The 14104-nt window shown below is 48.7% G+C and overlaps 2 protein-coding genes across 6 annotated transcripts in view; both read right to left on the reverse strand.

Annotated features, from left to right (window-relative positions):
• The window catches only part of WSB2 (WD repeat and SOCS box containing 2), a 22779-nt gene extending 15708 nt beyond the window's left edge, over positions 1-7071 (reverse strand). The window contains exons 1-2 of one of the 3 annotated variants that reach the window (XM_045459574.1): positions 6935-7071; positions 893-1061 (exon numbers count right to left, since the gene is read on the reverse strand). In XM_045459574.1, the coding sequence (XP_045315530.1) occupies positions 893-1061; positions 6935-6947 (182 nt within the window). In that variant the 5' untranslated portion in view covers positions 6948-7071. Of the gene's footprint in view, positions 1-892; positions 1096-3763; positions 4040-6934 lie in introns of those variants that run through there. The other 2 variants (XM_045459575.1, XM_045459573.1) reach the window with 2 other exon arrangements.
• Positions 7072-9230: 2159 nt separating this feature from the next.
• The window catches only part of VSIG10 (V-set and immunoglobulin domain containing 10), a 36085-nt gene continuing 31211 nt past the window's right edge, over positions 9231-14104 (reverse strand). For all 3 annotated transcript variants that reach the window (XM_045456883.1, XM_045456882.1, XM_045456884.1), the window contains 2 exons: positions 13124-13341; positions 9231-11952 (listed from right to left, as the gene is read on the reverse strand). In XM_045456883.1, coding sequence (XP_045312839.1) covers positions 11900-11952; positions 13124-13341 — 271 coding nt within the window. In that variant the 3' untranslated portion in view covers positions 9231-11899. The remainder of the gene's footprint in view (positions 11953-13123; positions 13342-14104) is intronic.

Here is a 14104-nt window from a genome sequence, read left to right on the forward strand (position 1 = left end):
CCTGCCCCGCCAGGACGGCTATGCCACAATCAGAAAGACAGACAACAAGTGTTGGTGAGGATGGGGAAATAACACATTGTTGGTGGGACTGCAGAACGCTACAGCCCCCCTGCTCAACAGTCTGTTTCTCATGCAGCGAAACACTGAAAGCATACGTCCACGCCAAAACCTACACATAAATGTTCACAGCAGCATCATTCCTAATAGCCAGAAAGGGAAAGCCACCTAAGTGTCTACCAATGGACAGATTATACACAAAATGTGCCGTCTCCACATTATGGAGTATTATCTGGCAATAAAAGGAAAGGAAGTACGGATACGTGCTGTAACATGGATAACTGAAAAAACAAGATCCTAAATGCGAGAAAGCAGTCAGAAAAGACTACACGGTGTACAATTCAATTTATGTGAGATGTCCAGGAGAAGCAAACGTGTGAAGACAGAAAGTGGATTAGCGGCTGCTCGGGGCTGGAGAACAGAGTGAGACTGGAGGATGACAACTAAGGGATGTGGGCTCTCTCTCTGGGGCAAGGACAGTGGTTTTGAGATTGATAGTGGTGATGGTTGCACAACTCCGTCAATCTACTGGAAGCCACTGAACTGTACTCTTTAAATGGGCAGATTGTATGCCGGGTAAATTACAGCTCACTAAAGCTGTTAAAAAATGACAGTACGGATAACATCATCTCCACTGGATTGATTTTCACACATACCAAACGTGAGGGGGCTCCAGAAACCCCAATGATCAATTCCTGGTTTTCAGCCACTCCCTCTCTCCTGCTCCTGGGCAGGGAGACCCACAAAGGGTAGGGAGTAATCTGGGAAAGCACTCTCAAGTTCCCCACTGTGAGGACTCCCTCGCTCCTCTGGGTCTGGATACGACAGAACTTACAAGTGCTCCTCCAGCGGCCAGGGGATCAGCTTGACGATGCAGTGTCCTTGAGACCACGCGAACCACGAACCATCTGGGGAGAAGGCCACGCTCCAGGTTTCGCAGCTCGACTTCCAATCGAACTGGTGGGGACGCCCGGGCTTGAGCTCAGCCAGCAGCAGCGGTTCCTCTGAGACGGGAGACAGCATGCTTCAGACAAACACCCTCACTTCCCCAGGAAAGTGGGGAGCCGGGCTCCGGACCGCCCTGCTGACTCAGACCCAGGAAAGCCGCGGTCTCCCCAAGGCAATGGGTGATATTCTGGATTCCGGGAGGGAGTTGTCATTTAAATGACCTGCGGCAATAGCAGTAGCCACAGGCCACATTCCAGTGCGGTTACTCAGTTCTGGCACTGGCCACCGCTGGTTAACCGTGACTCACAGTAACCTTTGTGCCAGTGAACCCAGTGAATGGAGGCCTCGTTTTCCTATGAATGCTTGAAGAGGAAGAAAGAGGAGAGATGGACCAGGCTGGACCACGCTAGCTAGACAGTGCAGATCAGGAGGCCTTCAAATGTATTTAAAGTCTCCTTCAAAGAACCTGCCACTGGGAAGCAGGTGAAAGAAGGAATATCCGACACGAGAAGGTTCCCTCTCATTCACCAGCATCCTCCCCATCGCGGAGGCTAAAATGTTCAGTGCTTGCCCAGCTTCCTGCCACTCAGGCCTCTTGATCTGGCCTTCCATTTCCATCTCCAGTCTGTTCTGATTTTAAACCTTCATCCCATCTTGCCCAGATCTTTTACAAGACTCTCCTGATTTTCCTCCCCGCCCCAGGGAACTCCGCTAAAGCTGAAACACACATCACATCAGGACATTTCTCTCAAACACATTCCAGGCTCCCACCTGTGTACACAGAACAGCAGCGGAGCCTGGGCCTTGAACCCCAGACCACCGGCCCCGCCTCCTTTCCATGACCTCTGGCCACACGAGTCTCACCTGGCCAGGCCCCACACAGCTCACTGGTATGCACACCTGAGCTTCTGAGAATCCCTAGCACACATCCCTATCTCTATGATCTCTACTAGAGTGGAAGTGAGTCCCACCCTGCTGACTTCATTCTCTCCTATAGTTTACTACTTTCCTTCTGGTCCACCCTCCACCAGGATTTAAGCGCCCTTGTTCAAACACCAAAAGGAGTTCATTTTCATTTCTCTCAGGGCCCCAGCACAGTGCCTTGTGAACAGCACGTGCTGCGCTGGTATTTCTTCCTCCACCTGAAGGGCATTTCCTAGTTCAAGCCTCTACTCCAGAGGAAGGTTCTCAATGGAAGCTCGTAAGCTAAAGGCATTCAGAATTGATTTTCTGACTACTAATTATGATTATGATATATACTAATATAAAAACTGGCTTCCACTCCGAATGAGGTCATTTCCTGATGTCTATGTTCCACTTCACTAGTTTCAAGACCTTGACCCTTTTTATACCTGTTACCAGATAGATACTGATTTAAACTGCCCCTATTTCATATATTCTAGGAGACATCTTTATAGGTCTTTTCACATCTATGACCACTGAAATCAGGATATATCCTACAAACAGTGAATTTTTATAGCTAAATAGGCAGCATTTTTTCTCAGTGATACATATGAACCTTGGTATCTTGTGTTCAATGAAACGGGTGGTAAACATGTATACATAGAGAGATGCATGTCTGTATACATAGAATATCTCCTGGTATATGCATTATAGATGTGGGTATGATCTTATGTTATAAAATAAATGTGCTGCTGAAGATTCTCTCTTTAAATAGCATTTTAATCATATCAAGCCTTTGGTGGCTTTGCTATTTAAAGAAAATTTAAGAAGTTTCCTTTGCAAAGAGAATAGTCATTTCCTGAGGTTCTATGTATAAATCTAGGTTTTAACACATTGGGTCTGTCTAAACTGTTATTTGTATAGGTAATTCCTCCTAGAAATCTGTACGTGAGATCTTTTCATCTACACGGGAGCATATTCCTTTGGATGGGACTATCTGCATGGTAAGAAGTTACTTTATATTTTAAATCCCAAACCGGTCTCTCAATGTTACCTAGCCACCCCCTGTGGTGTTGTCTTCATTCTCGTTATTCCTGGATATTTTCTTGTGGTGGCCTGGCCCTAATCTCTGTCAATGCTTCCTTCCCGTAATCCAGTGGTTCTCGACGGATTTTGCCCCCTGGGGACACGTGGCGCTGTCTGGAGACATTTTGGCTGTCGTGATTGGGGGTGGTGCTACTGGTATCTGATGAACAGAAGCCGCGGAGGCTGCCAAGCATCCTACGGTGCACAAGACAGCCCCACAACTAAGGACTATCTCGCTTAAAATGTCGGGAGAGCGAAGGTGAAGCAACTTGGATGTCATTGACTGATGCGGAGGCACATTCTTTCCTGTTAGACGGAAATGTCTCTATCCCACCCTGAGAATATTCACACTTGGGTCACTTCTCCCACAACCTGCACTGTGGAGGCTTTGCACAATATAAAAAGGGGTCCCCCTTGACTCCTTTTCTTTCCTTCCCAAAGCAAATCCATTAACTAGTTTTATCAGGGCTGTTTCCAAAACACTTGGCAAACCTAACTTCTCTATCTCCATGGCTACTATTCTAATCTATGCAAACCATTTCATCAACATCACCTCTCACTGAGCAGTCTTCCAACTGCTCTCCTAGCTTCCACTCTGGCCCCTGCCATCCATTCTCCTCACTTCCTAGAGTGATCAGTTTCAGCCACTCTTAAAAATTCAAACTCCTTACTGTGCCCTTAAAGTCCTACATAACCTGGCCCCTTGCCTTCAACCCCACCTGGGCTTATGACTCTCCTCTCCCTGCCCCTGACTCCAGCCTTCACTCACCCCTTCACAGTGCCCAATTAGTTCCGAACTCAGGGCCTTTGCACCAGCTGGTCTCTTCGCCTGGAATGCCCTTCCATGACTGGCCCTTCTCTTCATTCAGTCTTGGCTCAAATAACAACTCCTTAGAGTGCTCTTCTCTGCCCCAAGTCAATCTCCTTCACAACTCCTCAACATCGTGTTCTTTATAGCACAATCACCACGATGAGGAGTATCTGTCTCCCCTCAACCAGGACACCAACTCCATGCTAAAAGGGACCTTGTATGTTTCTCTTCAGTGCGTAGCGGAGTTCCTGGTAGAGAGTAGGCAGTCAGTCAGTATTTGCTGAAAAAAATATATGTGGTATACCTCTTTAAATATAAACAAAATGAAGCCCCTTAAAGTATTATGACGCTTGTGCCAAACATTTCATACGAAATGCTTCTTAAACATGAGCCATACCCAGATTTCACACTCTATTTCTGTGATATGGAGATTTAATCTCCTGCTATTTCAGGCTCAGGAATCCAGGAGCCAAAAGAAGAAAAGAACTCACTGACTCCTATCTCTTCGTTTCTAGAGTTAAAGAAATTCTGAAGGGGAGTCTGAACCCAAACTAAACTTGGCTGCTGGGGGGGAAAAGCCATAATTAGTGCAGAACTTAAAAAGCAAAACAAAACAAAAAGACCCCCACAAAAACAAAAAACAGAGCCGAGAGGATCCAGCTCTCATCAGGGATTGCACCTGCCGTGGCCCTTCTTAGTGAAAAGGCCCACGGATCAGGGTTTTTGTACATCCCATCACTGGGATGTACTTGGACAAACAGACTGAATGGAAAGATACTTATTATGGGCTGCTTCTGTGCAAGGAGATTCACCTGAGCACAGACAAGAAAGCTAGGACTCCAGCCAGAGGGAAGCTTGCTGGTTTGTCCAGCCTTGCGATCTTGACATTAGCTGTTCCCTGGGCCTGGAAAACAGCCTGGCAGGCCCCAGATCTTTGCCTGCTGCATCCTACCATTCAGGGGCTCAGTGTCAATGTCACATTCTGAGACCTTCCTGGTCTTACTATCGGTCAGTCTCTTTCCGTTCACCCCATTTAATTTTATGGGCACCACTCACTCATCTTTTCTTGATTGTTTACTTGTTTTCATGTATTCACTGCCTCTCTCTTCCCCACCCACACCCCAAACTTGCCTATCTGCTCGCTATTGAGCCGTACTGTACAATACAGTAACTACTAGCCACAGTTGACCACTGACCATCTGAAATATGCCAAGTCTGAATTAAGATGGGCTGTTAAGCATATAACATATACCAGATTTTGAACTTAGTACCAAAAAAAAAAAAAACCTAAAATAAATCAATAATCATGTTGACATGATATATTTTAGATATGCTGGATTGACACATACAATTTTAAAATTGGTTTCACTTTTTTTTCACGCAGCTACTAGAACATTCTAAATTACAGATGTGGCATTATATTTCTATCGGTCAGTGCTGGCCTAGAGAATGCCTGGCACACAGTAGATACTCAATAAATATTTGTCGAAAGAATAAGTGAATTCTAACCACTGCTCTGAAGATATCTACTGTTGTCCATTGTAATCCCATTACAATGGGCTTTATTCAGTTTCAAAAGAACATAAAACTCTCTGGCTTTTTTTTTTTTTTTTTTAACAGTAACTTGGCAGCTCTCAACAGCTCTGCCCACACCCCAAAACACAGTCGTCAATCATCAGGAAAAACTCAGAACTGGAAACAGATTCCAGCTAAAAAGGGAGACTAACTACAGATCGCTTTCAGTTTTAAGTATAAGGAGTCAATGGAAACAACAGCGGAAGCTATAAAAAGATTCACATAAGATTCAGACAAACAGTAGGGGCCATTTAAAAAGTGGTAACACACTCACTGAAAAGAAAGCCCTTATCTGGATGGGAAGGCAGAGAGAGCTGCCTCTACACCTTTTACTGAATGCCTGACTGTGGCAAACAAAGAAATGTCATTTCCCAAATTAAAAAAAGTTACACCACCCCAGGGAATACCCTGATTTGAACCTACCCACCCACAATCCCTGGCTCCATCAAACAAGCCTGGGAAACACAAACATCAACAATCAGAATTCTCCAGACCAAGAAGAAGCGTGAACTTCACTGGAAGAATACCAAGAGGTTCTGGAACAAATTCTGAACCCTAGGCCTTGACCCCTTCTGAGAATTTTCTCTAAAGACACTGCCTTTAAGCACGGGGGTATATATTCAAGAGTTGGAACTCCCAGAATAAACCCCAAGCCCACCCCAAATTTCTGTACAAGTGGGGTTTAAAGGCAAGGTGGGTGGAAGGGAGGAGACGGAGGGATAACCTGGAGGTTTTGCCTTCGCGTCACAAGCACACATAACAAGCACTCCGAGATTACATGTTCATTTGGACTGACTCTCCAAGTGTATCTGATATTCTCAGACTTCCACACCGTCTTCTGATGACAGCTGTTAACAAGGGTAGAAGCATGAACCTCACCCATCAGTATTTCCTACACTTGCCCTATCAAACACGCCAGCAAGGATCAACATCCCCAGCCCCACCCCACCTCTACCAATCAGTCTCCACCGGGAGAGGCTCGCAATAGATTTTTTTAATAGGGACCCCAGACCCCATTCTTATGACTATGCAAGTTTGGGAAGCTCCCAACCACCCGCTGGGGCACGTGCTATTATTACCCCATTTTGCAGATACAAAACAGACTCGAGTTATGCGGTCCGTCCAAGAGCACACTGCTCGTAAGGGGCAGAGCGGACTCCCATCCAGACCTGCGTCACCTGGCACCTGGGCACCCACCCCCCTGGGTATCACCCCCCCCAGGGCCTGGCGAACCCCCGCGTTCTCCCTGGGCGTAGGCGTCGGGCCTCGGGAGCCCCCCACTGTCCTGGGGGACGGGGATCCCCGGCACGCAACAGCCCGTGCTCCTCGGGTCGCTTCGGCGGCGGGCGGGAGACCGGGTGGCGGCCGCTGACAGCGAAAGTGAAACAAAGCTGGGCGCCGGGCGCGCCCCCAGCCGCCTGCCCGCGCGGACCGCCCAGGCCCCGCGCCCCCCGCCGCGCCCCTCCCACGGCCGAGCCCGCGCCCCCGCCCGCCCCCGGGGAGAACGGCCCCGGCCCCGCCCGGCGGGAAGCCGCGCACCCCAACCCCGCTCACCTCCGGCCTCCATGGAGGACGCGTGCGGCCCCGCGGCAGGCGGCGGGCGCCTCAGCCCCCCGGGCCGCCGGCCCTCATACCGCCCCCACGCCGCCCGCCCCGGCCCCGGCCCTGGCCCCGGCCCCGCCGCCGCCGCGCCCGCCGCCGCCGCCGCCGCCGCCGCCGCCGCCGCCCGGAGAGGCCATCAGCTGCTTCCCGTCACATGGCGGCGGGCGCGGGCGGGGACGCGCGGGGGGCGGGGCGACGGGAGGCGGGACCTGGGGGAAAACTGTGGAGTGGGGGCAAGATAAAACCGAAGGGGGACCTAAAGGAAACCGGGGTGCAAGATAAAACAGAGGGGAGGGTTACGCGGCTGAGAGGAAAGCGGGGTGGGGCGCAGACAGGACAAAACGGGGGGGCGGGGCCTGAGGGAAAGCGGGGAGGGGGGACCGGGCAGGTGAACGCTGACCGGATACAAACCGGGGGGCGGGGTTGAGGGAAAGCGGGGGGGCGGGGGGGCAGGTGAGCGGAGCAGGCTAAAACCTGGGGGCAGCGGGGATGAAGAGAAGAGAGGGAGGGGTAGGAACGGAGTGGGAAGGAATGGGGCGGAAGGGAAACCGGGAGCGGAAGGAATGCGGCTGGTGACAATGGGGGGGGGGGAGGGCGGGGGGATAGTGAAGGGGTTACAGGAGGTGTGGGTAGAAAAGGGGGTGCGGCAAGGAGATGGGGCGGGAAGAAAACCGGAGAGGGTGGGAACCAGGTGAAGAGGAAGGGGGAGCGAATGGACAGGAGACTGTCGCGTGAAAACGAGGACCTGAAGGCACCGGGGATCAGGGATACTGGGGGGAAGGGAGACAAAAAGCGAAGGCCTGGGACAGAATTGGGGGAGGGGGTCCGGGAATTCCCGGGCGGTTAAGAAGGTGGCAGGGAAGGAACGAGCCTGGAGAATAAAGTGGGGGCGCTGAGGCCCGGAGCTCAAAGCTTAAATGGGAGCCCAGGTAGAGGAGCTGAGCCTAGGGGGCGGGAGGAAAGCCGAGGGCCAGAGGAAGGCGTAAGCCGCAGGTTTTTAAAAATGGGAATCAAAGACAAGCCCAGTGGACAGTTGGGGCGTGTGTGTGTGTGTGTGTGTGTGTGTGTGTGTGAAAACGACCAGGTCAAGATTAAAATGGGCGGTGAGAAAGGGGCAGCCGGCCAGAAAAAAAGGGGGTTCCAAGAAGAGTGGGGGTCCAAAAATGGACAAGCTGGGTGAAAATGGCTGTGACCTAGGAGGACTGAAGGTCATGAAAGGGAGTGCTCAGGAGCAGCAGGAGAGAAGTGAAACAGCCAGAAGTCCAAGTGGGGGCTCAGAAATCAGCTCTGATTAAACCCATACATATTAAAATGGAGTGGCTGGGGATGCCTGGGTGGCTCAGTCCATTAGTGAAGCATGCGACTTTGGCTCAGGTCATGATGTAAGTTGTTGAGATCGAGCCCCGAGCCCCACATTGGGCTGTGCTGACAGCTCAGAGCCTGGGACCTGTTTCAAATTCTGTCTCCCGGCGCTCTCTCTGCCTCTCTGCTTGTGTTCTCTCTCTCAAAAACAAGTAAACATTAAAAAAAAATAGAGGGGGGAGGGGCTGGGTTGTTAGGAACATGGGGATACTGGGGTTAAGGTAGGAAGCATGGGTTCGGTTAGCAAGGAAGTTAAGGTGGGACAGCTGTGATAAAGAGCTGGGCAATGGGGAGGGAGCCTGGGGGGCAGTGAAGAAAGGGAGTGTGAGGGGTTGGAGGAGGGATGACCTAAGAAGGAGACTGACATGAAGCTTCCTCTAAGAACTTGGGGGGGAGGGGGTAGTCTGGGCCTAGAATAGGAAAGGGGTGTGAGTGGTGCCACCTCAAGTGTGAGGTAAAGTGAGACACTATGGGGGCTCCAGTTAGCTGAGCCCGGTGAAGAAATCCAAGACCAGCCACAACTACAGGGACAGCTGATACAAGTCATCTTTTCAGACAGTCCAGCAGATCTGTGGTCTCCACGATGATTGCTCCTCTCATGTTAGGGTGCATGCAATCTGACCAAAACAAAGGTGTATACAGGGAGAAAAAAAAATAATGGAAGAACAAGTTTCTCAGGGAGGGTGGGAAAGGTGATGGTGTCTCAGTAAGCATAAGAGAGTACCTATAAGGAGAGGAATAAAATGGCAAAGAGACCGCTATTGTTACCAATATGGGGAAAGCTAGTAAAAAAATAAATAAATAAAACAAAAAAACTGGGGGAGGTAAACCCATTTGTCCAAATCTCTCAGTTTTATTAATCAGGTCTAAATCAAGACCATTAAAATATTTATTTAAAAATAACTTTATTCCATAATCTTTTTTAAAAAATCCACATTATAACCTCAGAATAAATTTCTCTTACCCATTCCCCCCCCAACACACACACCAAATATTAAAATGTAAATAACGCAGAGGGATCTGCTAATTTTTCTTTGCAGCAGTTCCTGGTCAGTCCCATGGCGGGAACTACCAGTCGGAACTTACTGCATCATGATAGACTTTACCCGGCAGGAATGATTTTCCAGGTGTTGGTGCATGGGTTCTGGAGTTTTCCATCACGGGCTTTCTGCAGTAATAGGGCCTGCGTGTACTTGTGAGAATTAGGACTAATATCAAAGCCACAGGAATGCCAGAGCCCTTCCCCAGTGTCCCCTGCTGAAATGTCAGTTGTGATAGCCCTTCAGTATTTATCTTCCTGCTTCTGATAAGGAGATCTTGGAGTTCACAATACATTCAGTTAAGATTGTGTAACAGCGCAATGTAACAACTTGGACTTTGCCACACAGATTTTGTAACCCACTGTTAACATGCTTGTAATTTTGGGGGTGGGGGTCGACTTAAAATAAAAGCAAGCCCTAATTCTGTAAAAATCCTTAAAGCTTGAAGAACCCCAGTACCTGCGCTCTTAATTGACCCAGCTATATTAATGTGCACCTAGGGCTCAGATATAAGTGACAGAAGTCATGGGTCAGCTAATCTAGGCTTTATAGTGTTTGAAGCCCCCTACTGATAGTGGAACAACCCCTCCCCGAAGATTTTCGATCATCAAGTGTGTGTGCAAGAGAAGAGGGAAGTTCTGGAAAGCATCTCAGTGATCTTACAAATCATTCTCTGTGTTCCTACCTAAGGATTTTTTTTTCCTGTTTCTTTTCTTATTCTCTTTTTAAACATGGTTGCCTCTGCAGAGTGGGCTCCTCAGGAATTTAATGACAGAAGATTCTAAAGGGAGACAAGCTCAGTGTTCAGTGACTTTAGCGGCAACTCAACTCAAGTCTCCTGTGCTGAAACAATGCTAACTCAGGCTGGCCAGAGTGGTTAAGTACTGAAATACAATGCAGCAAAAGACCCAGCACACAAGAACTGTTAGCAGGTCACAGCTATTCCTGAGGGGTAGAAATTGCAGCCAGCTCCTGTGATTGCCAGGGCTCTGAGCTGGGAACAGGGCTCACTTCTAGTGATTTTCTCAGTTCAGTCTTTTCATCCAAGAAAGTAGACCTGTCCCAACCACACCTCCAGGGTAATCCTGCAGATAACCAGCTTCTCATCCCACAGGAGTCCCAGTCCCTATTGCTGGAGAAAGGAAGTTCTCCATGAACCCCACATCTTGCCCATTAGGCAGGATATGAACAGTAAAGAGTGCAAACTCAAGTCATCAGATTTTCAGGTTTAGCACACATCTTTTGCACCCTTAGTAGGTCCCTGACGTTTAAGAGATTTGGATGAAATCAGAGAAACAAAAATCTCTGAACTGTCCAGGGATCTGGAAACAGCAGCTTAAACTCATCATATGTTATTTTCAGTCCAAACTTCGCATTATTGATCAACGTAGCCTCGTAATCTATTTCCTTAGGAAGTGGGAAGGAAACAAGTTTTCTCATTCCCATTTCTAAGATCTAGAAACTGAGACCAGATGAACTTGTGTGCCCAAGGAGTACTTCTCACCAGATACTCCCCTGCAAAACATTTCTCCTGCCTTCTTTCAAAGCCACAGGAGAAAGGAAGAATGGGAAATTCTGAAAACCAATAGGGTGTCACCTAAGAGGCTTTTGTATAAATATGAAGCTCTGCAAAATGAGAGGTTCTAGTGAAAGGCACTTCCTCTTATGGGCCCCTACCTCTTTTGAAAAGAACTATACCTCCGGGGAAGCAAATACCATCAGGAGAGCTCTCATCTGAAACCATTCAACAAAGAACGGGAGGCCAAGGTGGCAGCTTGTAATTTACAGTTGACCTTGTTTCTTCCACCAGGGAGGGCAAAAGAGAAGATAACCAACATCTACTGAACACCTCCTGGGCACTTTCACACCCACAAGTACCTCATTTAGGACCCACCGTACCCTGTACGGCCAGTATGATTCCACCTATTTGGTAGATGAGGAAAACTGAGGTCCCGGGGAGAGGTAAAGCAACGTGCCCAAGCCCATGAAACAAGAAACAGGGCCCAGATTCAAGCCTCCAAAACCTGAGCCAAACTGCCTCCCTCTGACTAGCATCGGCAACTGACATCTCCTCACCTTTTCCAGGGAGGTGACGTCCACCTGGATCTCCAGCTTACCTGGGCCATGACCCCACATTATTCCCTTGTGTGTGGGGCAAGCTGATCACTGACCTTTCATGGTGCACTGAGAGCCCTGAGCACAGAGCTCAAGTGCCTCCCCCCAGATCAGCATCAGTCAAGCTGGATAAAGCCAGAAGTCACAGTGAAAAGGGGCACCTCAGATGCCGAACGCACCTTTCCCCCCCCATACTGCCCGTTCCTGATACTTTTTAACGTCAATGAGAAAACTTACAGCAAGTCAACCGATTTAGGGAAAAAAAGGGAGGGGGGCAGGAAATATACGTGTGTGTGTTTTTCTTTTTTGCTGAGAGTCCCAAACCATTTTAAGTCCTCAGGCAGGGGTGCGAGTCAAGTCAAAGCTTTCAAGACAGGATAATGAAGGACAGTTCTCTTCTTCAAACTGGCCTATCTTCTTGAACGATGTCACTCTGCTCCTCGCTGCTGTCATCTGTACAGGAGGGAAAAGCCAATCTGAGTCTGAGTGAGGTCGACAAGAGGGGACTCCATTTCCACCGTCAGGTTTCAGTCATTGCCATTTCTAGTCCTTTACTGGAGAGCCTCAGAACTGGATTTCATGGGGGAGCAGGTGGGGCAGGGTATGTGTTCCCCTTTTTCTCCTGTTCTTTTCTTTTTTTAAATGCTTTTATTTATGTATTTAGAGAGGAGAGGAGGGGCAGAGAGAGAGGAGAGAGAGAATCTCTCTTGATGTGGGGCTTGATCTCACGAACCGTGAGATCATGATCTGAGTCGACATCAAGAGTCAGACGCTCAACCAACTGAGCCACCCAGGCGCCCTCTCCCGTTCTTTTCACTGTCTACCCCGCATAAACTTGGGTATGCTGTCTAACCTGCATAACCTTGTTCTCTTCACCCGGAATACTCTCTCCTTTCTGCTTATTCAAACACTGCCCTGAAAGACTTGCCTCATATCCTACTTGTGCCATTAAGCTCTTCTTAACTAACGTGCCGCTCAAGGCACTCGACTCTCTCTGAGGTCCTGTTATTTTTAAACCTATCATCCATCTGGCAAAATTAACCCAATTCCTCCTCTGCTACTCTCTCAAAATGATGGTTAAATCTTGCTTCCATTTTTGGGTGCCTGGGGTGGCTCAGTCAGTTAAGCAACTGACTCTCGATTGGGGCTCAGGTCATGATCTCACAGTTCGTAAGATCGAGCCCCGCGTCCGACTCTGTGCTGACAGCTCAGAGCCTGCTTGGGATTCTCTCTCCCTCTCTCTCTGCCTTTCCCCCAATTGTGCATGCTCTCTTTCTCTCTCTCAGAATAAATCAATGTTAAAAAAAAAAAAAACAAAAATCTTGCTTCCATTTTAAATCTTCCCCAGCTTTCACTCTGTGCACCCTAACTGGTCTTGCAAAGCTCCCAGCTTACAGTTATCATCGGTGCTTTGTATTCCTCTAAACAGGGCCGATATCGCACCTTCCCCAGAGTAGGTCTTTGATAAATGTTTGGCAGTTTAATTGTGGTGTCAGGAGTTGATAGCAGATGCTAGATTAAACTTTAACTGTCTTCCCCACCCTTGGAAAAACCCACACTCAAAGATTCTTACCGGGAATCTCACTGCAACCTAGCAAGGTGGTTTTAAGGAAAAAGAGCTTACCTTGCAGAGCCTGGAGTCCATTCCCCATCCAGTCTACATTCCCATTCACCAGTGCGGTCACTCTATGGATGTGGCCATGCTTATGTATTTCTTTTGGCGACTCCTCCCTCTCATCTGCTTCCTCCTCCTCTTCTTCCTCCTCTTCGGCCACATCTTCCTCCTCTACTTCCTCTTCTTCTGAATCCACCAAAACCATGACATCACCCACGTCTTGCCCCCTAATTTCCAAAGGGGGAGAAATAATCAAGAAGATACCTTTTTCCAATATCAGCCCTTACCGAATACAAAACACTAGATTTATCGCAACCTCTTTTGTAATGTGGAAAAATCTTTGTGCGTTCCACACACGAATCTCTCAAAGCGATGCTGCCATAGATTCTTACAGACAATCACATATTCCTGGGTGGGCTTTATTATCTCCCCCTGCTCCTTGGGTAGGTGACTCTTTGTCCCAGGAACCTACCATCCGAGTACCTCTCACAGCACATACACGAATGCTACTACGTTCCTTTCCTGAAATGCCCTTTATTTCTGCTCTACTTCCTGAAATTTCTCCTCCTACTCGTTATTCAAGGCCCAGGTAAAGTCCTCTTCCTCCCTGGAAGCCCTGAACCACGACTGCACTTGGGAATGCCCAGCGGTTTGGCATTTAATTGTTGTCTGATTCATTACTGGCTCTGCCTACCCGGCTGGACTGTACGTTTCTCATTCGTGCCATGGGCCAGTCACAGTGCTGGGAGCATTACATTGTCATCTGATCTTTTCAGTCTCCCTCTGGGAAACAGATGAGGAGACAGGGGCTCAGAGAGGGTCAAGGATTTTCCACGAGCACAGGGCTTGAGAACGGCAGAGTTGCAATTTGAACCCAAGCCCACTAATTCCAAAGCGTTTTGCCGCTGTGCCTTGCTGTCTCCTCCTATGAGAAAATAAGCCCAGGGAATGAGAGTGAGTCTTTCACGGCCCTCAAATATAGGGCAGTAA

Source organism: Leopardus geoffroyi, chromosome D3 (assembly GCF_018350155.1).
Source record: "Leopardus geoffroyi isolate Oge1 chromosome D3, O.geoffroyi_Oge1_pat1.0, whole genome shotgun sequence".
In the NCBI taxonomy this organism is placed as follows: domain Eukaryota; kingdom Metazoa; phylum Chordata; class Mammalia; order Carnivora; family Felidae; genus Leopardus; species Leopardus geoffroyi.